This window comes from Xiphias gladius, chromosome 19 (assembly GCF_016859285.1).
Source record: "Xiphias gladius isolate SHS-SW01 ecotype Sanya breed wild chromosome 19, ASM1685928v1, whole genome shotgun sequence".
NCBI classification, from domain to species: Eukaryota; Metazoa; Chordata; class Actinopteri; order Istiophoriformes; family Xiphiidae; genus Xiphias; species Xiphias gladius.
In genome coordinates this window covers 30018045-30042328 of record NC_053418.1, presented here as the reverse complement: position 1 = coordinate 30042328, position 24284 = coordinate 30018045, and the positions used below count along the sequence as shown (strand labels likewise).

General features: G+C 38.9%; 1 protein-coding gene and 1 long non-coding RNA gene across 2 annotated transcripts in view; one reads left to right on the top strand and one right to left on the bottom strand.

Annotated features, from left to right (window-relative positions):
- The window catches only part of apba1a (amyloid beta (A4) precursor protein-binding, family A, member 1a), a 71311-nt gene that overhangs the window by 7151 nt on the left and 39876 nt on the right, over positions 1–24284 (top strand). The window contains exon 2 of the mRNA XM_040156234.1: positions 17865–19528. Coding sequence (XP_040012168.1) covers positions 17951–19528 — 1578 coding nt within the window. The 5' untranslated portion in view covers positions 17865–17950. The remainder of the gene's footprint in view (positions 1–17864; positions 19529–24284) is intronic.
- On the bottom strand, positions 9277–10773 carry LOC120805732. The gene is made up of 3 exons (XR_005709591.1): positions 10633–10773; positions 10344–10528; positions 9277–9817 (listed from the first exon to the last, which is right to left on the bottom strand). It is a non-coding gene; the product is annotated as an uncharacterized LOC120805732 (long non-coding RNA).

The following is a 24284-nucleotide window of genomic DNA, read 5'->3' as shown; positions in this document are numbered from 1 at the left end:
GCCGTGTATTCTGAGAGAGGAGAGCACAGGATGGAATATAAGGTTTAAGGAGATCAGACAGGCATAAAAAGGGACATTAACTTTTAAGATTGTCATTAGAAGCACCTTAAAGTCTGATCTGACATGGATAAGGAGCCAATGACGGGAAGCTAAAATTTGTGCAATGTGGTCAGATTTTCTGGATTTAGTTAAAATTCTGGCTGCAGCATCTATTTGGAAACTTTTAGTACTAGCATGTGGCAGGCCTGAAAAAACAAAACATTACTATAAGTCTGGATGACATAAAACGCATGAATTAGGGTCTCGCTATCTGACATGGACAGAAAAGACTGATTCTTGGCTGTCACAGTTGTCGAGGGTTACTGTTACTTGATCAAAGTGGTGTCTATGTCCACCCATGCCAGTGACCAACATCTCAATCTTATCTGAATTCAGGAACAGGAAATTATGTGACATAGCTTTTCACAACAGACAGGCATGCAGGCCACTACTTTAATAATTTGAGAACAGTCATCCGCCTTTATAGGCAGCAGTGGAAATTAATTCCACAACTGTATAATTTTGCCAAGAGATGAAATGTGAAGCGAGAAAAGCAGGGGGCCAAGAACAGAGGCCTGGGTTACTCCAAATTTCACATCAGAAAACAGGGATGTAGTATTATTATTATTATAGGAAGCACTGTGGGTTCTTTCAGATAATTAAGACTTTAAACACATGACAACTAGGCCAAAGACACCAAATTAGTTTTCCAGTCAGTCTACGAGTATACAGTGATCTATGTTATCAAAAGCCACACTCAAAATCAAGTATGAAGCACAGAGGTGGCATCTGAATCCACAATAAGCACAGTAAGTAAGACCCTGAAAGTAATCTTTTTTGAAAAAGATTAGTTAGTTAGGTGGATTGAAAGCTGCTGAAACAACTCTTTCCAGTCATTGTGAAAAGTATGTAAGGTTATAGACTGGTCTTTATTATTATTATTAGAGAGATCAACGTGTGGTTTCTTAACTAGAGGTTTAACCACAGCAACAGAAGCCAACACCAGTTTAGACAATGTTTCAAGAGATAAAAAAAAAAGACTTTGGGATTCAACACATGAATATTGCTCTACAAATTCTGCAGAAGTAGCTGGAGATGAGAATTAATTTTGTAGTTAATCTCAATTCCTCTGCAGAAAAAAAATGTAAACTCATGAAATTTAAAGGGGAAGCAGCTACGAGGTCGCTGCTTTTGAGTAAGTTTGGCTACAGTGTCAAAAAGATATCTAAGATTTATCGTTACTGGTTAAAAAGAGGAAAAATGCTGCTCAAGCGGTGGACGGAGCATGCTTGGTGATTGGAGGACTAAAGTGGCAAGTGGTAAATACATCAGCACAAACATTACACATGCAGGCTAGTAACGCTTCAAATTTGATAAAGTGATCTGACATAACAGACGGGAGGTGGGTCTGGAGAGGTGAGGGGAGAAACATATCTTGGGACCAGTGAGCTGAGGCTGGAGGCTGGGGCCAAGGGAAGAGAGGGACAGACTGTGACAGAGTAGATTCACCTGCAAACTGGGTGAAACCAAATGCATCAAGGGGTGCCAGAAAGACTTAGAGGATCAAAGGCTCTATCCGTGTGAATATTGAAATCACCAAGCATTAAAAATAGATCAGAATGAGATCTGAGTGAGCTGCACCAGCATAAATTTTCTTTCTTAGGAGAAAACACTGCAGACTGTAAGAATGTGTATACTGTATACTGTAAGAAGATGTCTTTAATTTGTTTTTACTCTGGATTGACTATGGAGAACTACAGACACACCATAAAGATCTAAATATTAATATTATGGAAGTATTCTAGGGATTGTCTAGTTTTTCATGCACCCTGTGGATTTTGGGTGATCTATTCAAATAAAAAATGTTAAGGATATATAATACTGCTCTACTCATACTGGTGTTGTAGCTAAGAGGTTGGCACTGTGGCCTGTGAGTCCAAAGGTTGTTGGTTTGAGACTAGGTCCTTGCTGTGTCGGATTCTCTCTGTTCTCCTGGCTTGTTGTTTTCAAGACAGTGGTTTGACTGGGAGTGTGTGTGTCTATCTCTGTCAGCATTGTGAGAGAGAGGTGACTAGTCAACATTGTCTCACTGTTTCCCTGGTGCATAGACTCTACAGATTCCTACTGCCATTCAAGTTAGTAAAGGGAATTTAAGGATCATTCTGATTTATTACAGCTTAATTATTACTTCCCAAAGTAATTGTTGCGATCTGGGAACATATCGCTACAACAACAGTTTATAAACAACCCAACATTTTATACAGATTATACATTTGTAAACCATCAATTTTGACATTTTGCCACCACTTCTACCATGTTAACTATACCTTTAATTAATCTGAGTTTGCTGACTACTACTGTGACTAGTGTGGACAGTGTTGCAATGTTGCACATGAATGATCAGTAATGGCAATATCAGATTTTTATTTTTGTTTAAGTATTTTTATTTGTCAGGTATTTAATTATCAATTATTTAATTTTGTTGGATTAGCTAAAACCAGACATTACCGTCTGGTTATTTAGTCGATTAGAGGTACTGACTGTACTTTGATGAAAAGTACATCAATACTGGTGCTGATATTGACATTTCTTACTGAAGTTATGAAAATCGACATTTTATCTGTTGAAATGAACCCTGCAACACCATTGCTGACATTGAGTAAACTGTTTGGGACGTATTTATATCGGTGTTATCAGTGACTAAGACAAGACAATAACAAGCCGTCATAAAAACTGTGACTATATCAATAGGCAATATTGTTGATGAAAAGAGACCACACTAAAATCTAGTTTAAAAAATAAAAACTTTACCAAAATCTCTCTAGACCAAATTACATATAGCGTTTTTTTTTTTTCCAAACAATAACATAATCTAAATGTCCTTCTTTGAATGGCTGTGCTGCTCATTTTGCTTCATGTGCATTCAAATCATCTTTCTGGTGATTGTGTACACCAGCAGCGCACCAGCTCACCCATGAACTAGCTGCCAAAGTGCTAGACTGGACCTAGCTATTTAGATCGGATAACATATAGTGAGGGGAAACTAAGATGATGGCAACCAAACAGACTGACATTTGGACCCACTTCAAATATAATGTCGCTGAGAGAAAAAGGGAGTCTTTAGTAACTTTATTGTCAGGAGAAAAGCCCTGTGGCTACAAAATCACTGGGAAGAAAACCACAAACCTGAAGAGACATTTTAAGGCGCGACAGACAGAAACTTTTACTTTTAAAGCCATATTAAGCCAAATACTAAAGGCAGTCGTGTAACATTACCTATTAGCATCTTTAAAAAATGGAACATTGCTACATTGCTTGCAAATGGGGATTTAGTCAGTAGCCCAGTCAGCTATGCTGACCAACCTTTTGCTTAAAACATGTTTTTTTGTCTTGGTGTAAACATACAATCCATGTTACAGCTAAATGTAGTCTACTTTTCAGTTAGATTGCACTGGATCTTTCCAGACTTAGCTGTTAAAATCAGTTGGATGAAAGCTTATTTGAAAGCAGTTTGCTGAGGTTTGACTAAAATGCCCATTCTTGGTCGTGACTAAAACTAGACTCAAATCTTTATCTTTTTCTTTGACTAAGACCAGACTACAATGTCCAAAGTTTTAGTGACAAAAAATAGAAAGGTTTAGGTTGACTAAATATGACTAAAACTTACATGGACTTTTTATCACAGGACTAAGACTACGATTAAAAATGAAAATAGTTGACAATACACTAATTTACATCATGAAATGTATATTTAAAAAACAATGTAAACACCCTCTAATCAGAGGTGGGTGGCCGACCTCCCCCCACCTCTAATCAGAGGTGAGTGGCCGACCTCCCCCAGCACCCATCCTTAAGTGGGAGTCTGGCGCTCATTTTCAAATATATACTGATCAAGGCTCATCATGCACAGGAGTTTATGCTATTTTTTGCTAACCCTCTAATTAGCATTGTTCAGTTTTGGCGCAATGGTTTGGACTTGTGCTTTTGACAACTGTATGTATATGTGTGTGTTTATATGTATATATATGTGTGTGTGTGTATATATATATTTGTGTGTGTATGTATGTATGTATGTATGTATGTATGTGTATATATATGTATATATGTATGTATGTATATGTATGTGTATGTATGTATGTATGTATGTATGTATGTATGTGTGTATGTATGTATATGTATGTATATGTGTATGTGTGTGTATGTATGTATGTATGTATATGTATATGTATGTATGTATATGTATATATGTATGTATGTATGTATGTATGTATATGTATGTATATATGTATGTATGTATGTATATATATATATATACACAAGTAATCTTAGTATAAAAAAAACAGAAAATTGATGTTATCATGAAATTCCTGCTGTTTGACAATATTTTTGAGGCATGGTTATTATATTCATAACATAAGCATGTTGATTTCTCCAAATATACCAGACACTCCATAGACACTAAAAAACTCATAAACTCTCACCCATACCCATTTGTTTTCTACCACCTGCGTACCAACATCTCACTGATGATGTTGCTTAGAAACTTGTCTATTCTTACTTACTTCTTCTCATTAATCTACAGTAGAGAAGGTAGCAAACAAAATGGTATGGAAGCATGCTCGCTTGCCTATCACACTCAGGCTTGGTTATTGGTGGTTATTCCTGCATGTTCGTCCTATGAGATTCATGCAGGCTTCCCATGTCTTTGCTACAAATGGCTATCAAGATGCGGACAAGTGGGTTTTTTCCAGTAAGATGTGTTATTGCTAAATACTAAAAATTGATTGCCTAGCATTACGTTATGCAGATAAAAGTAAAGGTTAATTCGAGGTATGTCTGCATGTCCACCTGGGTCTGTGTGGGTCCGTATGTTGTAAATTTCATCATTTGCCCAAGTCCAGAAGGGCTCACGTGGACCCTGAACGAACATCAGCGTGCAGCCCAAAATTTGAGTACATGACAAGTGAACTAGACATTTGTTTCATGTATTTTGTGTGTGTACTGTTTATTTCCTCGCACACTGTTTTCTTTTTGGACTTTTTCATGTTCAGCCAAATATGACAAACAGAGGAGCACTTCTTCTCACTGTCAGGAGGTATCCATCATGTTTTCTAGTGCACATGTGCTGAACGTGTCCACATACGCATATCCCCAATTGTAGTAAGAATAGAATAGTGATTAGTGTTGGCAGTCTGCATCCGTCCTTGGGCAAGTGGAAACCATGAACTGGCCTTTACTCTTCACTAAATCCTGTATAGAGGAAAATCATTGCTGCTCTGACCTCACAGAGAGGTTTAATTTTGTGGCACTTCTGACCACACTCATCACAGTTGGGCCGGTTGATGTCGTCTGTAAATGTTACCACACTCCACTGTAACACAACAGCAAGCAGCAACCATTAGATGACAGCACAAGCATGATTTTAAGCCTGGCTATAAGTGTTCTTTAACTTTGAACCTCAGCCACTATAAAGAAGCATCCTAACAACTCAACTGTGTTTTCTGCATAATTCAAATATAATTTCTATCACTTCTTGCCAAAGGCAAGGGCAAGAGATTTTTATTAAATCAGAATACATTTCTTTCGACCAATTTGCGTAAAATGCACACTAGTCTGTAAGTGCACACTGAAATTAAAAGCAGGTATGACAAAAAATTTGTTCCTACACCCTGAATTGGAGTCCGCCTGTAGCAAATTCAATTGTTAGGACATGATTTGGAAAGGCACAAACCTGTCTATATAAGGTCTCATAGCTGATAATGCATATCAAAGATAAAACCTTACCAAGAGATCTTAGGAACTGCCGAGCTCAGAGACAAGGATTGTGTTAAGGCACAGATCTTGGGAAGGCAACAAAAAAATTTCTGCTGCATTGAAGATTCCCAAGAGCACAGTGGTCTCCACAGTGGAAGTTTGGGACAACCAGGACTCTTTCTAGAGCTGGCCAACCGGCCTAACTGAGCAATCGTTGGAAAAAAGGGCCTTGGTAAGAGAGGTGACCAATAACTGGATGGTAACTCTGGCTGAGCTCCAGAGATCCTGTTTAGAGATGGGAGCAACTTCCAGAAGGACAACCATCCCTGCAACACTCCACCAGTCTTGGGCTTTATGGCAGAGTGGCCAGACGCCTTTCCTCAGTGAAAGCCCAGAGTTCTGACTTGAGCCCAATCAAACATCTCCGGATATATCTGAAAATGGCTGTCCACAGACATTCCCCATCCAACCTGACAGAGCTTGAGATGATCTGCAGAGAAGAATGGCTGAAAATCCCCAAATCCATGTGTGCAAAGCTTGTCACATCATACCCAAGAAGACTCTGTAATGGCTGCCAAAGGTGCTCTATTAAGTAATGAGTAAAGGGTCTGAATACTTATGTTACTGTGATATTTCAGTCTTTCTTTTTTAATGTATTTGCAGAAAAAATTAAATTCTGTTTTTGCTTTGTCATTATGGGGTATTGAGCAAAGATTGAACAGAAGGAAAAATTAATTTAAACAATTTTAGCAAAACATGAAAAGGGAAGAGGTTTGAATACTTTCTGAATGCACTGTATGTCTGAGCGTTTCCTTCTATCAATTATTTCAGTGTTATTGTCCATGGGTGATTGACCTCCTAAGGAGTTACCTCCAAGTTGCAAGTCCAACCTATCGGGACATTTACAACATCAGTTAGATGTTTAAATTCCTTGCATGACATCAGATGTTCATAAAAGGCACTTCCAGGTCTTTTTGAATGTTCACTTGATCTGGAAATCAGGCAGCGCTCAGTTTTGCCTATATAATATTCAGTATTAAAAACAGGAGACTTGAAGTGATATACAACAATATATATATACAACAGAACTTTTGAACATTTAAGGTATAGGATCCTTGGTGGATGTAGATTAAATCTTCTTGAAGTGCCATATATAATGGCATATTGCTCTGAAAACACATTACATTTCTTCTTTTATCCATGTGCCCAGTTAAGTTCATTTTATTTTCCATAAATGGCTTGTATAGGCTTTGTATAGTGGTTGTAAAAAGGTTTAAAATATTAACCTGAATATACATTTGCTGTGGAGATGAAAAACGGGGAGGATAATAGGGGAGGTGCTTGCACTATCCCTTTCTGGAAGTGCAGAGGGTGCAGGGTTTTTTTTTTTTTTTTATGCTGCCGAAAAATAGAATGCTTGTATTAAACTGTGGCCATATGTTATTAAAAGTTGCAAAGACGAAGATGGACATGATGGATGTGTTCCTGGGCCTTCATTTTGGGGATGCAGCAATGGTATCATGTATATGTTGGCCAATATGTAACATAAAATTGCAGCATAGAAATATATAAAATAAATATAAAATGTACATTGAGGTTGCCAGCTTACCACTCACATTCTTACAATCCATAGTAAGAAAATGATGAATTGGAATCACATCCAGTGGAGTCTTTATATGTGGAGTGAGACACAGAGACAAGGCTGACAGTTTCCCTTGCATATATTCACTGCTTCTCCCTCCATTCGTTAGCACATCACATGGAGGACTGAATTGGGTATTCTGCAACACAGTCATAGTGTCATGCTGCAGTAATAACATCAGCTGTAGCTTTTTGATAAATAATGTCAGCCCAATATAGAGAAGGATCACTGCACTCAGCCTTGTTGAAGTAGTGAGTGTTAAACAGCACATTCAGGCGCAGTATGTCCAACTAGCCATGAACTGGTCACATGATAACAGGTGGTCAAATAAGCGAGTAGATCGTTGTGTGTGTCTTCCTTGATATTTCTCCAGCCGTCCACTGACTCATGTTGTTTTTGGTTGATGACCTTTGACATCTTCTCAGTGCATGAGCTTAGTGGATTTGGTCTGGTATTCATAGACAGCTGATGTTGTCTGTTCATTCAGCTTCTTTTTCAGGGTTGTTAAGTTGAATTCAGTTTTTTACACCCTCCATTGCCTTTATTATGTGTTCTCCAAGTTCATAAGTTGAAGTGTGTTTCCCTAACACATTCTTTATTATCATTTAAGTGATCAGCTAAGGCTCAAATGGTTTTTGATATTTTGAGGACTCCAAAGAGGGCACAGGCTGTCTTCCAAATCCAGGCAAAAGAAGCCACGTTTCTTGGCTGCATTTGGAATTGCACAGTTTTGTTAATCCATAAGGATGAACCATAATACAGAAAAATGTTTGACTAGCAACGATTTATGATTCATTTCTAACTGGATGTATATACTGTGTGTTTTTTAACAGCTGACTGTGAATCAGACAAATTCAGTAACGTCACCGTGGCCTGTAAGTAAGTAGGCAGTTGTTTTGTTTTCTATGCTGTAATGCCTTATAGTTTTCTCTTTTATATACTGTTATAGTTGAAAAAGAAACTCTGGATCAATGTAATCATTCTTTATGGTTCTGAGTCAATTTCCTTTTGTGACATTCTTTATTTTGTGAGGATCCTCTGGAGTTTCCACAGGGACTGCTGGGAACTCATTTTGGGAAATATGCTTATTTGCTTTTTTTTCTCAGGGTGAGAGTATGGATATAAATTTCAAGTCATTATGTAAAATACAGAGCTGGAGTCGGTTAGCCAAGCTGAGCATAAAGACTGAAAACAGAAGGTAACAGTTAGCCTGACCTCTAAAGCTTACCAATGAACATTGTCTTGTTTGTTTCATCCATATGCAAATAGAAATAAACAACCGTTTGTAGTTTTAAGTTGAGTTATGTGCTGTAAGTATTTGTTGCTGAACAACAGCACAATGACTGTGTTCCTCCTGGAGTCATACTGTCACAGTAAGGCTGCCAAGTTTGATACCTGTACAGAGATGAAAACCAATATCTGTGCTCACCAACTGGATCTGGCAACCTGCACTATAGCCAGAGATGCTGTACAGCCCAAGCACAGGGCAGATGGATGCATTGTTGTGTTCTTTATATTCAGCATATTGCAATTTCTTCTCACTCACAATCTCAACTGCTGTAACTATACCTAGGGATGAACATAAGGTTCTCAGGAAGTTTTTGTCTCCATCATGAATAGAGCTGAATTTACATGGAAACAAAAAGATCAACAACATACCGTATTCTTCTTGTTCATTTTAATTATTTTTTCTTCTATAGTAGTCTTATATCAAAACAACTCCAGACCTGACATATTCTGTCAATTTTGTTTCAGGGAGAATCACCAGTCATATTGTGCTAATCTTTTACCTGAATATTAACATATGAATTGAGAAAGAAAAACAGCTTTAAAAAATTAGGTGGCATCAGAAGTGTTTATTTTACATCATGTGTTGGTGAGGTTTCATATAGTGGAATTTTGCGTGCTGGTTTAATGACATTAGCAAAGAAAGACTACTTGCCCACTGAAAAGAAATATTCCTCACATTAGCAAAAGAAAACCATTCAAAAAGAGTGTTCTGTCGGAAATGGTGCACCGTGTGGGGACAAAACTAGGCTCCAAAGATGGAGGCATTAAACACAGCAATGACTCTGAGCAGACTATAAAAGACAAATAAAAAGATATCACAGTAGTGACTTAATAGCACCAACGACGGAGAACATGAACAGGAGATGTACCACGAAAATATTTCAGATACTAATGGTAAAACCCCTCTTTCACACTGACTCTCCCGTTAACATTTTTATAGTGGTTGGTAAAGGGCAAGAAGTGACAGCCATGTTGGTGGAGGTGGGAGAACACTAGTGCCCCTGGAGAGGTCACCTCCTCATCTACCCTTCCACAGAGAGCAATTACCCGCTGGTTTCCATGACAACCAGCAATCCTGTCACCGTCAAAGCTCTGAGGGTGAGAGAGGGGGGAGAGGAAGCATAATGATGATCCAGCCTTGAAATAGTGCATCCTCCCTACTAAACAACAACAGTGTCCTGAAAACAATAACATAGATTCTCTGTTTGCTGCCAAGTTAAATACATGTCACCACATGATGGAGCTCTGCCATCCCTGTTAAGACACAACATTACAAATCGCAATGTGAAATGACAGAACACCAGAAAAACATCAATTAACACATAGTGCCAACTGACTTAACTGAAAATTGCTATTATTTGTTAGACAGGCATGCCTAAAAGGAGGTAGGCAGAGCTACATTCTAACCTGTCACATTAAACACCTATATATTGGTCTAATTGGTTTTATACTGTATCAACACTACAGGAGTAGACTCCATCATAATCATAATTTAATAACATAATTAGCTGAAGTAGTCTACCATTCATACAATGTAAGGCATGGAGTGACTGTCTACAGCAAGTATATGCCTGTAATTTGCAACAGCCAGAAGGTTTTGAAAGAAACACGTTACTACCTGGATTCTGTTTTTTGCCATGCTAGCAGCAAGGCTTTGTGGATGGCAATGTTGGTCAGTCAGTTTACAATAAAATGTTGTACAGACATTAATGAGTCCAAGTGAATTTGGTGATCCCCTGACTTTTCTCTAGCACCAGCAGCAGGTCAACTGACAAAGGACTCATGCACGACATACAGACAGGTCTAAAAAGTAAAAAAAAATCCCAAACTTTACTTGCACAAGAAGGTTCAGTACATAGAAGATCAGTAAGAACAAGGCAAACAAATCCGTTAATGCGTAAACTTACACAAGGAAAGTATGGCTGGAACACTTGAAACTAGGGACAAAGACAGTCTGGTATGGATGGAAGGGGAGACAAGAACTACACACAAGGGAGGGAGGTAATGAGATACAGGTGCAACACAAGGTGGAGCAGGTAATCACAGAGGCAGGAGACAAATTGGGGCAGGAAGTGAAGCATCTGCAACAAGACAGGTGATTAACTTCAAAAGAAAACAGGAAATAATGATAGTAAGAAACTGAAAACACAGCCTTTAAGACACAGAACGAGACTTCACAGAAATATTTCAGATTGGCACAAAATTTGTTATAGACATTCATGGTTTATAAGTGCTGAATCCTACTGATTTAGAAAACCCTTTTCTTATAGCGCTACCATGAAGTTGACATTTGTGGTTTTGAGTGAAATATCTCAACGGCTGTTGGTTGGATTGCCCTGACAACTCAGGATAGTTTGTTACTGTGGTGGTCCTCTGACTTTTCATGTAGCACCATCATTAGGTCAAAGTTTTGATTTCTCTAACAATTTACTTTATGACTAGATACCCACAAAACTAATGTCATTCCCATCAGCCTTAGCTCGTTACAGAGCTAGTGGAAGCAGCACAGGCAGGGAGGACCCAAGCAAAGACGCACAGGCAGGCAGGTGCAGTGAAGGAACTTTAATTGATAAAAAGGAAGAGGATCAAGCTTGTGGACAGACGGTTGGACGAGCAGGTAGGCTAGCAGGCAGGTACAGACAACAAGTTACGGCTCGCAGGCAACAGGCACATAGGGAAACACACTGAAACATAAGCAGACGATCTGACAGGGAGTTGCTGGAAATGGCTAGTTTAAAGGTGCAGTTGATAAGATTGAAAAGAGGTTGGGTTTTGCTTGAGAATTTGAAAGAGTACAACTTCCTGGTCCCTCCCCCTCCCTCTGCACTGCGCTTCAGTTCTGCCTCCAAAGCCCCATGCGCAGGCAACTGAAGAGAGCAGGTATACAAACCGATAAGAACGAAACATTAACTAAACCACATAGCTAGAAATAACATGTTTTACAGTCACTGCCTGGATATAGAGAAGATGCTGCAACCAACAGCCACAGATGTGCATTTCAACACTGCCACACATCGAAGCATACATTTTGCAGGAGGGAGTCTTGCGCCTGGCAAGGAGGATCTGGAATGACTTTTGGGTTATAGCTAACCTTCCAGATGCAGGGGAAGACAGACAGTTTCACAGAGTGGTCATACCAAGCTGCTGGGTTTGGTCAATCCATTACTGATTTCAAGATCCTCATGGACAATGTAAGGGTTTTATTCCTAGGAGGTTATAGCTGCTGTTACCCCTTTTTAAATGTAAATTGTTGGAGTGTTGTGCAATATACTGTACATATATTTTGTTTTTTTTCCAACCAGTTATTTTTATAACTTTATATAAATATTTATGTAATTTATTTATTTTACAATGAAGTGTGTTTTCAAAAGTTATCACATTACTATTTGGAGCAATGGATATTTGAGTCAATACCAGACATGCAATTTCTCAAAAGCGATGTCTAAGAAGCATATCAAAACATAAAAATTGACACTTTAGAAATACTGTCAGGCTATATTTTATTTAGAAGTAAAATAATACAAAGTAGGTGGGTTGAAGAGGAAAGAGCAGAAAGAATTAGATGTGTGATCAGACAGTTTGCTTTATGGATGTTTACATTTTAAGGGAAGAAAAGTGATAGTACTTTCGAAATATTCCTAATTAAACTTTGCATGCCAGATGGGGCCTGGCTTGTTTTTAAATACATTATTGTGCGTTCTCCAACTTTCAGTAAGAATAAGGAAAGCAGCACCTAGCTTTGATAGTTTGACCAGAACTGACAACAGTCTGAAATGCAAACTGCTAACAATAATGATATTATTTGATCAAGTGATACAACCACTTAATGCACAGCTATGGATGCTGTAATACAATTATAAGGTCTTACCCTGTCCCCTGCTAACTTGTGTCTGCAATAGCTCCTCGGTAGTTGGAGCTGGCATGCCAGACAGCTCTGTATTGATGTGGGTCATCTGGGCAGGAAGGGCAGGAAGCAGATGTATGAGTATCCTACGTTGGGTTAGTGTTGATGTAGTCAAAGAACCCACCTGATATATGCAAAAAAACATACAGAACATAATTTCTGTTGTAAAATAATAAATAAATTATAAATTTAAATTATATCCTCCTAACTTAATTAAGCTGTGGATTATAATTATTTTACATGTACCAGGCTTACACAGACTGTTACACTAACCATAGCCATCTTAGCAACGTGGTTATGTTTTTCTAAAATCAAATCAAAGAAATCTAGCAGGGTGTAATTAGGCAGGCAGATCATCAGTCAGATGTGTGGCTAAATCAGCATCAGTATTAAATCCTTTCAGATCCTTTACTCTCTCTACCTTGGAAAAGCAGTTCCAATGTTCACTGTTGTTTTACCTCAGGCTTGGTTTAACTTTCTTTTAGCTAGCTTTTTGTTGTCCATTTTCTTCTGTTTACTTGTCTCTGCTGTGTATGCTGTTGTTTGCAAAGGAGGGATGGGCACTTTTTTCATTGCCAGCGGTTATTTTCAGCCATTGTGTTTGCAAAGCTCCTGCTGAAGTCATGCGTTGACTTTATTGAGCTTGAGTGGCATGCACTGGGGAGGGGGGGTTGCGCAGAGTGTGGATGACCAGTGATTGACTATTGAAAGCCAGCTAGTTCAAAAATGTGATTTTTAACATGTAAACAACACATAAACTACACACAAACGTCTTGTTAACACTGTTTACGCCTTGTTAATGCATTGACTTTTCATAGTCAACACATCGACAACAGGTTAAAGCACGTTAACAATGACATCAATGTCACATAATTCTGAGCTATTTGACCATTTGCACAGTTTGAGTGAGTGACAGTCCTAAGTTCCCATTGACTGCTCAACAGCCAATGGGAAGCTGTAAGCCTAGAGGTTGCCTGCCACTATTTAAGATGCTAAGAATCTCCTAAATCTGAATTCTAAATTTGTCCTTTTCTTCCTTTTTTGTTTAGCCTTAAAAAGTTAAATATTTGGATTGCAGTTTTATGACAAATTATTTTCATTAAGATAAAGTTGCCTCCTTTTACTCAGCTACTGCCCTTATTTTGGTAAACAAACAGACTAGTGGATTCATCAAACCATTCATCAAACCTTAATTTTTTACCATTAAAAATATTAACAATTGTGTCGGGAAAAAACTACAGCAGTGGTAGGTTAATACTTCAATGCTGGTTTAGGATGCAGACCATTGTAATGAATATCTGGCTTTGGAAAACAACTTTTTTTATCCTTTTAATTCAATTTAGGGACATGACCAGCAGGGGGCATACTAGACGATACTCTTAATCCTGATGAAATGGTAAAATAATGATAGTCAGTCACTCAATATTCTTGCCCTTCAAGCCTGCCAATTGTCACAAACAAGCTCTTGAAGCTTGGATGATTGTTTTCAAACATACTATTTCTCCACGTTCATGCATAATATGGAACAGTCGGTGTGTACTGACTAGAAAAAAGTTTATATAACTAAAAGAATGGATTAGTAAGGATGTAACTTAACAACACGTTATTTGCACGTTGTGTACATGTTGTCTACATGTTCCTTGTGTCTGTTTAGTGTTTGAGCAGTGAAGTACATGTATACTCTGTGGTCTGACTGATCTGTACACAGTATACATGAAAGAAGCAGGTTTTAATAAATGTGCAGATGTTTAAAAAGTTCACACAGTTTATCTTAAGGGGAAACATACAGAAAGACTAAAAGAAAACACTGCTATGCTGGAAGAGGTAACTGTGCATATGTATTATCATTTGGACCTTACATATAAGTGCAAATACACTAAGGTGCTGTTGAAGCCGACTGGCAGCTGATCCAGCTGTACTGTCATCATCGGGAATTGACGTCTTTTCAGATGACAGTTCAGAGGAAAGAACTTCTGATTTCTCTAAAAACCTGTTTCCTCCTTTCCTCTTTCCTTACATCCTTTTCTTGTATCTCGTCCCCACATCTTTAGTGGGAGGGACTAAGAGGCAAGGGAAAGAGATAGGTGAGGGACACACAGATAAAATTAGGGGAATTGGTATGTAGGCATTATGTGTATCCTTGAAGAGGGCCTTTCCTTCCTCGTAAACCATTTCTAAAGCCTACTTTTATTAAAAGCTTAAAACCTGCATTGTTTGGAACCCTGTTTACATGCTAGCACTTGTGTTCTTCCTTGCTTTTGTTGCCATGTTACCACCACCTCTTAACCAATTAAATACTATGAAATAATTGGCTGGGATTTGTATTGCGTCACCTTCATATTGATGCATGTGTATGTGTCCTTGTGTGTGCACCCGAGAACAAAAAAAACAGAGACATACTCATAAAAATATTGCTTCACTGTACTACTAGTGGTCAAAAACTACTGACCTCCATGTACAGTAGATATAAATGGTTATTGTGGATACATAATAACCTGGGTAGACCTCGGGTCAGTTCAGCCTTCTAACAAACTACAAGAAGTGCTGTAATTAAAAAAACAAATGGAAAACAATCTAAATATAGCACTCTCAGAGGAGGAATGGTACAAAATGTGTAACACAAGTTCCAACAAACTAGCTAGTGAACACAGTGTGCCACTTAGCTGCTAAAGAGCCAGATATTTCCCGCAGGACTTGGTGGAAACCAAAAACAGAGAATACTGGACTTGGAATATTGGCTTTTACAGCTTCTTACATTGCACCCAAAAAAAAAAAAAAATCAATAAATGCATTTTTTACAGTCATATTACTTTAAACTAAGCACTGACCACCAAAGTCAGTAAGTGGAAAAACAGATGTGTAATAATTATGAATATGGCCTGGAAAATGCCAGACTACCTATTTCTGAGTACTGTAATGATAATAAACCATTGTCTTTGTGTGTCCTTGGCCTGAAAGGGCATCACCTAAATGATCTGGTTCTTTGCAGTTTTGCACTAAGCACCATGGTCTGGATCTGAGTATTTTTTTCAGTGACCTTAAATGAAAAGTAATTGGAATCATATACAGCTCTCTAAACTTATTACCCATGGTTATAAGATAAAAAAAGAAAGTAAAAAGAAAAGCAAATTGTTCATTCTGTATCATTTTCACTCCACCTAAACACAACATGTCAGCTAAATTCACAGGCTGTGATTTAGCATTTTAGCCAATGGGAAAAGCTATTAAGATGTAAATTAAGATGTAGCAATATATTTTTTGTGCGTTTTACTAGATACATAAAGAACATGTGCCTTTGCATTTTCCAGCCCCGAGATTCTTGGATGTTACATTTAATCTACAATGTGCATTTCCAGCTAGTGATCCTGGCACTTGGTATTTAGTGTAAATTAGCATCAACAGTGAGTAGAAATGGTCGGCTTCTATCATTTTGGTTTAGTTATTTGTTTTCGTTTGTGTTTTTTGGCTGGACCACAACAGTGGGGCCAGCCCCATGACTGGCTGACTGACTGACTGCGTGATAAAGTTACACCATTGGTCAGCTGATGCTGATACACCGTTGGTTGGCTGGCCGAGTGTTGGAGATTTCCCATTGGCCATTGCTCTTTCAAAATGAATTTGCACAAACAATTTCTATTGCACCATCAGGTGGTTGTTTACAGGCAGTGTTGGTAACTTAGTGCCTTTGTCATTAGACTTACCGACTTTTCACACCCCTCTAGCGAGTTTTCTTTACAAAAGAACCTAATAAGTCTAGCAACTTATTGGACAAACTTTAGCTACTTTCTGTAGAAGAGAGTCCCCAACATTGCCCCACAAGTGTGTGGTCGGGCTTTCCTTCCGCAGGCACACCTCTCTGTGCGTGTCATTCAATTGACTGCATGGCAGCTCACACAGACCTGAATACTTCAAACTTTCTCTCTGAATGATAATTTTACAGCTCAGCCATTGTCTTTAACTTGTGTGTACGGTGATTTAGCAGTTCAGAGCAACAGCTTGGAAATGGCTAAGAAATGAATGCTGGTTAACATGCAGTTTTAATGGGCCATGTTTCAACTATTTCATACTTTTTTCCATTGTCTGACGACAGACACAGAAAAACATGCAAGTGAGAACAGCTTTATTGGGAATTTGGCTGTATTAAATTAGTGTATATGTGAGCACAGACAGTAGGAGAGAAGCAAATAGTTAAAGGGTGGTCCATCCATATACTAGGTTTTGACATGGTCTTGTTGTTTCATAACTTTGTCAGGTTGACTGTAACAACACTGGTTAATTCCTTTCAGCACATTTATTTTGTGGAGTATAATAAACATTGCAGTCTCTAGGAGCCTTGTGGGGGCACAATCTGTGAAAACATGTTTCCTGCCTGCCTCCTTCCACCTAAAAATGTAATTCAGTGGGGTTTCATTTTGAACAGATATTGGTGTATGAGAACAATGAGAGAAAGTAAAAAATCCTTTTTTTTTACGAGATTATTATACTGAAAACTGAATCAACTCTGGTGTCTTAAATGGTTAGCAGATTTTAATGACACACGACTGAAGGAAATTGTGCTTCAGTAAATATGTTGATGTTGCCTTTGACTGAGCCTGCAATTAACTACAGAATACATCACTGGCCCAGTGTTGAGTGATGAGCGGTCATAGACTGGTAAGAAGGGAAGCATATGCAGATCTTATATTTGGACAGATGTGACCGTAATGACATGACCATAGTCAGATGTGTTGCAGTTTAATACGTTTTAGTTTATTTTTGCAGATTACTATCCCCATTTTAATCCAGTTGGAAAAGACTGTACACTACAAAGGGAATTGAATTGGTGATTCCAAAAGTAGCACTACTATGAATCTAACCAAAGGTCTCAGGTACTGGATGCTCACCTATGAGCCCTAGTTGAATACATTATCAAAAGATATTAATCACTGCCTCACACTAAAAAAATGTCTTTTACAACCTCAGCCATCTTTGTTGCCCAAGGATATATACATCTTTACTTTTTGTTTGTTTTCCATATGTTGTTTCTGATATTTTAAACATGAACAAAATCATGCGCCAGTTATTGTGGTTATATGTGTGTGATTGTATGCATGTCAGTTGCACAATCAATTAATACTATTTCCACACATATTAATTTAAAATTTATTTTTTTCCAAAAATCTCTCATATTCGTTCCTTTCTGTTTACTCAAATTTTCTCCCTTTCTGCCTTTCAAATTCTGTCTCTTCCTGCCAGCCTTTGCGCTGACCTCATAGAGGTGCTGATGATGACCTCCTAAAACCATTCTCTGAGACCATTGAACCAACCAGAACCAGACAGCCATGAACCCTCAGGAGATGGCGCTCGGCCAAGAGGTGATGGAGGAAACTGATGTCCCTCCTCGCCATCGTCACAACAACCACAACAGCCACAACAGCCAGTCCCGTAACCACAACAACCAGGAAAAGCGGTACAGACGCTGTGAGGCGCCGGCTGGAGGAACTGCTGGCAGCAGAGCCAGGGAGCCACAACAGCATCAGCCAAAGGGGGAGCAAGACACAGAGCTGCAATACAGAGCTCAGTCTCCACAGCCCCAGCAGCCTCAACCCATCCCTCGACCTGCAGTAACACGTTATCGCAGACAGGGGGACAGCGAGGCCCGGATTAGAGCCCAGCAGCAGAGGCACAGACAGAGACAGCAGAGAGAAGCAGAGAAAGCACAACAACAGGAGAAGCAGCACCACACAGAGATGACACAGGAAGATGAAAGAGAGAGGGACGATTCAGTGCTGGCCCGCTCAGGGAGCACTGAGAGCGGTTTTCACACCCATAATGACCGAGCCGAGGGGGATGAAGGCCTGTTCATGATGTCTCTGGAGCCTGATGGGCAGCCAGAGGTGGAGGACGAGGTGGGGAACTATGGAGTCCAGCTACAGCCCGAGGCGGAGGGGTACACTGAGAGTGCCGAGGCTGAACAGCAGCATCTCCATCCACATCCTAACTATCCTCCTCAGCCTCCACCCCTGCCACGTGAACCCCTGCCTAATATCCAAAAGCCGCAGACACAGGATGAAGCAGAGGAGATTCTGAATGCTGGCTACTCCAACCACGTCTACACCCAGCCCTTCAGCCACTCTGGAGGAAGGGGCGACATCTTGATCGGTCAGAGCTTGGAGAGTTTAGATACTAGACTTGCAGATGAAGCCTATTCTGAGCCATATGACATTTACTCACTGTCTGAGCATGTTTATGAGGAAATCTGTGATGTTCCCACATCAGTTTCATTGGCTCCAGACAGGGCTGGGGACACGGAGTCTCTCCAACAGAGGAGGGCAGGCTTTTGTGTGTTGGAGAGCGGGGTGGGATGTGGCAACTACCATGACCAGGAGGCAGTGGGCTCCCGTCTGCGTCACTATGATGAACGCTCAGATGGTGAGTCAGACAGCCCAGAGAAGGAGGCTGAGTTTGCCCCATACCCACGTGCCGACAGCTGTGAGCAGGAGGAGGACATTGACAGCATTGTGGCTGAGGTCAAAGAAAGCCTAAGCTCTCAGAGTTTTCATTTTATTGCAGAAGACACCGTAGATGAAGCAAATGAACTACTACAGGAAGAAAAAAAACCCCAACCTGAGTACCAGACCAACTCTGATAAACACCACAAAGCTGCCAACCAAGGAAAGCCAGCCAGAAAACAGGGTGTGAGTCCATCAGAGGAGTCTGTAGCAGTTAGGAACAGTCAGGATAAGAGGGATGCCATATCTCTCGCCATCAAGGACATTAGGGAGGCCATAGAGGAGGTGAAGATCAGAACGGTGAGATCTCCTTATACACCTGATGAGCCCAAGGAGCCGATTTGGGTAATGCGGCAGGAATTGAGTCCCACTGCTGAGTGTGACCTTCAGCCATCACTTGGGGGTAATGTAAGTACAGCAGTTCTGTCTATTATTGATCAAGCTGTATTGGATACATGGCTATTGTGTTAGTCAGTTGTTGTTTCAGGGGCGGCTATGGCTCAGGAGGTAGAGTAGATCATCCACTAACCAGAAGGGCAGTGGTTCGATCCCCGGCTTGTCCAGTTCACATGTCGAAGCTTCCTTGAGCAAGATACTTAACCCCAAATTGCCTCCAATGAATCATCGGTGTTTGAAAGTGTATGTGTGCATGTGTGTTTATAGAAAAGTGCTGTTTATATAGAAAAGAGTGCTGTGTGAATGGGTGAATGTGGCAGTAGTGTAAAGCGCTTTGAGTGGTCAATAAGATCAGAAAAGTGCTATTACTATTTTTTTTATATATTAATGTGTTTATTTACTTTGCTGACTTTAAAGGGTCAGGTCTTTTTTTTCTCCCTTACCTCTAGTGGTGTCACAGTGGTTGTCTGTTTACTATTTGGGGCTGCTGTCCTTGGTTTAGGCCAGGCCAAGGAGACCAATAACCAATATTTGGAATCGATATACATTTGCAGTACAATTAAAATCTTGGTGTCAAAATTTAAAGTAACGCAAACTCCAACACAAAACTTTGTTGAAATGCCTTTAAGCATATGTTTAATTAAAAGAGAACTTTATTACATTATCTTAAAACAAAAAGTGCAGCGGGCTCCAAGCAGTTTTTTTTTTAAGTTAACTGAAAAGTTTAATAAATAAATGAATAAATAAACAAAATAGGTGTATATTTATAGTAGACTGCCTTCCGGAGTGTTGGTTGAGTATAATACTCCCATCCTGCACTTTTAGACCTTTTTTTAGTGCATCCATCTGCATTGAAGGTTTAGAGAAAGAGAGAGAGATTTAAAAGTGGGGCTGCAGGCTGACATATGCTTAACATACAATCATGCTTCATTTATTACAGCAAAACAACTTTGGAAAGCCTTTAGTTGGTTTCAGTTATTTAGATGTTATATATGAACATGTGATAGTAGGGAACCTGTCATTCAAAACAAGGCCTCTTAATTACTAATGATTACTATAGCTTAATATGTACAATAGCAATAGAAGTGATTAATCAACTCAACTACAACTACAACTATACACCATCGGTGCAGTCTTAGATGCAGTTCCAATACATATAAAGTCTTTAACAACAATATCTTGCACCTCTCTACAAGAAACAGAGTCAGAAACAGCTTCAAGACACACTTCAGTAATTTTACTAGTAGTCGTGGTTTGAGTATAACAGGCCCTGGTAAGTGATCTGCAAAAAATAACTCTATAGCCTATACATTTTTTTTGCTAGTCAGCTGACTAAATAATGGATCAACAAATGAACTTGCTGATGTTTGCTATCACATTCAAGTTAGCTCTGCAAGACTCAACATTAGTTTAGATTATTATGACCATTGGCTAATGTTATGTTTGCAATATGGCAACTAAAATAAGCTCCAGTTACACTGGCACCAGTGTAACCTAAAGATATAGCTATTGGTAGATAAATAAACTCTATTATCTTGTTATAGTTAACTGTATATCACTGCAACAAAGTGCATTATTCGGGCATTTTCAGTGTAACTGGGAAACTGGGCATGCTCATCATCATAGAAATAAATCATAATATTGTGATGTTTATTGCAACTTCTGCAATATCTGCTACCATGCCTCTGAATAACAGCACCAAAGCTGCTCCACTTTGCAAATGCGTTCCTCTGTGTCCGTCTGTGTCACAGTAACCTTTAGTGTTGACAGGCTATTACTTGTGACATGTAGCCAATCAGATAGTGCTGCTGGCAGGACATGGTTTAAGACCACAGAGTGGGGACTACAGACAGAGAGGCAGCTGTATGAGAGGCAAAGTAGCGCATTTTGAATATAATTTATCAACAATCAGATTTTTAAAAATAATTATTCCGATAATCATAAAAATGCTGCAAATCCGATTTGATAATTGGCGAAGATGATAATCGATTGACCCCTACAACTGACATCATAAAATAAATACTAATCAGTGACAGCACCTGTATTGTGCAGCTGGCTCTACAGTTTTACTGATAACAGAGAGAGGCCAGAAAGTGTTGGTGGTGTTTTCCAATGCTGAAAAACTTTAAAAAAAAAAAATTGACAAGTTAATGAATTAAGTTAGTTTGTAATATAGTGCATTACCCTTTTTTTGGGAATACAGCACTTCACATACAGTGACCAAACAGAGTGTGCCATTATTCCATTATCAATACTAATGGATAACACCTTATTCACCACACAGGCAAAATAGACATATAGTGTGCCCCACTCTCAATTCAATTCAATTCAATTTTATTTATAAAGCGCCAAATCATAACAGAGGTTATCTCAGGTCACTTTTCATATAGAGCAGGTCTAGACCGTACTCTCTATAGTTATATTTACAGAGACCCAACATTCTCTCATGAGCAAGCACTTGGCGACAGCGGCCGGCCTCAGATTAACCAATAGTGAAAAGTTTAATCTTGCACCAGTGGCTACGGCACAAAGTCTGCCATCTGATTTTGCAAGCAACAGGAACTATGAAGCTGAGTTTGCGTCGAGCAGCTAACTCTTTAAGGAGAAAAAAGGAGCGACTGGTGACTTCAGTGACACCAAAGCCGCATAGCCACACATGTTAGGTGTTCCCAGCCGCCATTTTGAGTCAACGATTTTGTTTTTGTTTTCATACACACACACACACACACACACACACACACACACACACACACACACACACACACACACACACACACACACACTTGTAGATAGTACCATTCATTAGATCATATATTGTATGTTTTTACTTTCATTATTTCTTAAATAAATGCTTTGGAATATACCTGCTGGTCTGTTTAATGTTGCATGAGAGTGAATATTGCCAACTCCTACTCTGCAGAACTCTAAACCCTTCAACGTTTACTAGCTATCGATATGGTAATTTTGGTTGTAGTTAAGTTAATTATTTATCAGAGTTCTAAACTGATAGTTAGATTGTTAGTACATTTTGAGACTGAATCAGTGAATTGGCCTTTCCCTTTTAAGGGTGTTGCTCTGAGGTGGATTTAATGTAAATTTAATCCTATTACTTGATGTAATTATTATTTCTGATAAAAAAAAAAAAAAAGCCAAAAGTTGTTGCACCTACAAAATGCCCTACAATGTTCATTATTGAGGTGTTGATATATGTATTTTTGAACCTGGATAGAGCCAGGCTTGCTGTTTATAGTCTGTACTGCACTATGTAGAACTGCCCTGTTTTTGGATAGTATGCTGTGACACATTATTTGATTTTTTTATGTAGCTGTATCGGTCATGGTTATTAATCCAAACATTGTTATTGGCCTAATGAGAAATCCAAGTGATGTGGTGTTTCTCTCCTTCTCCCCCTGTGTTGTCCTCCCTCCTCCCAATGATTTATTCAGTAAGGGTGAGACAGAAAAGGGTAAAGGGCAAGACAGGTTAAATAATTCAGTGAGGATCCAATAACAAAATGACAGGGGTTGTTTTCCTGTTGACATCAGTGATCAGAACATACCTGCAGCTTGGGGGATTTTAATAACACTTCTGCTTTAAACTTCATATTTAGATTAATGTGTCCACAACATACAGTATATTGATTTGATGACTAAAGATGACATGGTGTCACAAGTGTGACCAGAGTAAATCCAGGGCAACAGACAGACCCAGCCTGTTAACTCCATTATGAATCCCGATACCTCAGTGTCACCTAAGCAGCAGACTCTCAGTCTGTAGACACTGCTGTTGCAATTAAGCATGCACTGCCACTCTCAATGCTAGTTCATCTGGGGCACTTGTTGAGGTTGAGCTGGGTTTGTGCATTTACTGAAAGCCATGGAAAACTTTTGGATGTATCAAGTTGAAAAACTTGAGGAGGAACAAGCCAAGCAGACGAAGCAGACTGACCAGCGTGACAGAGACGAGGTGTGGACAGTTTGAAGAGTTTGTGATGATTTTTGCATTGGTGGTTTGATGGATTGTATTAGTAGCAGTGGCGTTTCACAAGTGTTACGATATGTGGCAAGTTCAGAAAATAATACCATATTATGGGTTTGTGCCCTCTTGTGGATTCATAACAGAAGCAGCAAGGGTGGTAGTAGCTCGAGTTTTATGCTCATCTTTTGGAAATCTAGAATTAAAAGTCTGATTTTTTTGATAAATAACAATTTCTGATCATGTTTTAATTATCTCAATATCTGGAGTACAAGTCAACACAATTTACTCAATTTAAAATATCAAAAGTAAATGTTTTGATAATGCAGAATGGTACTTTTCAGTGTGTCGTATTAAAGTATATGTAATACATCATTACAAAACATTATTTGTAATGATGCTTTAACATGTAAGTAGCATTTTAATATTGAAACCGGTGGAGCTTTTTTAACTTTTCACTTATAAAGTAATTTGGGGCTGACTTAGTTTGTTGATTTTTAAAATGAAAAGCGGTTAATACCACCACTGCAGCAAATTTAACTTTTCTTCAAATGCTAATGCATTGTTACTTTTTATTTTATGACCTTAAACAAATAGAAAAAAATTAAACGGTAATGTGCAAAAGTCAGTACTTGGTACTTGTAGGGAAGAGAAATGCGTCATGATATATGAGGTGGATGCATTATTAATAGGCTTCTTCCAAATATATTTTAATTAAAACCAAATAATTACCAGCAAACACTATGATTTTCTTTTTGCATGTGACTTATTACTTAATGACATACAGGTTAAA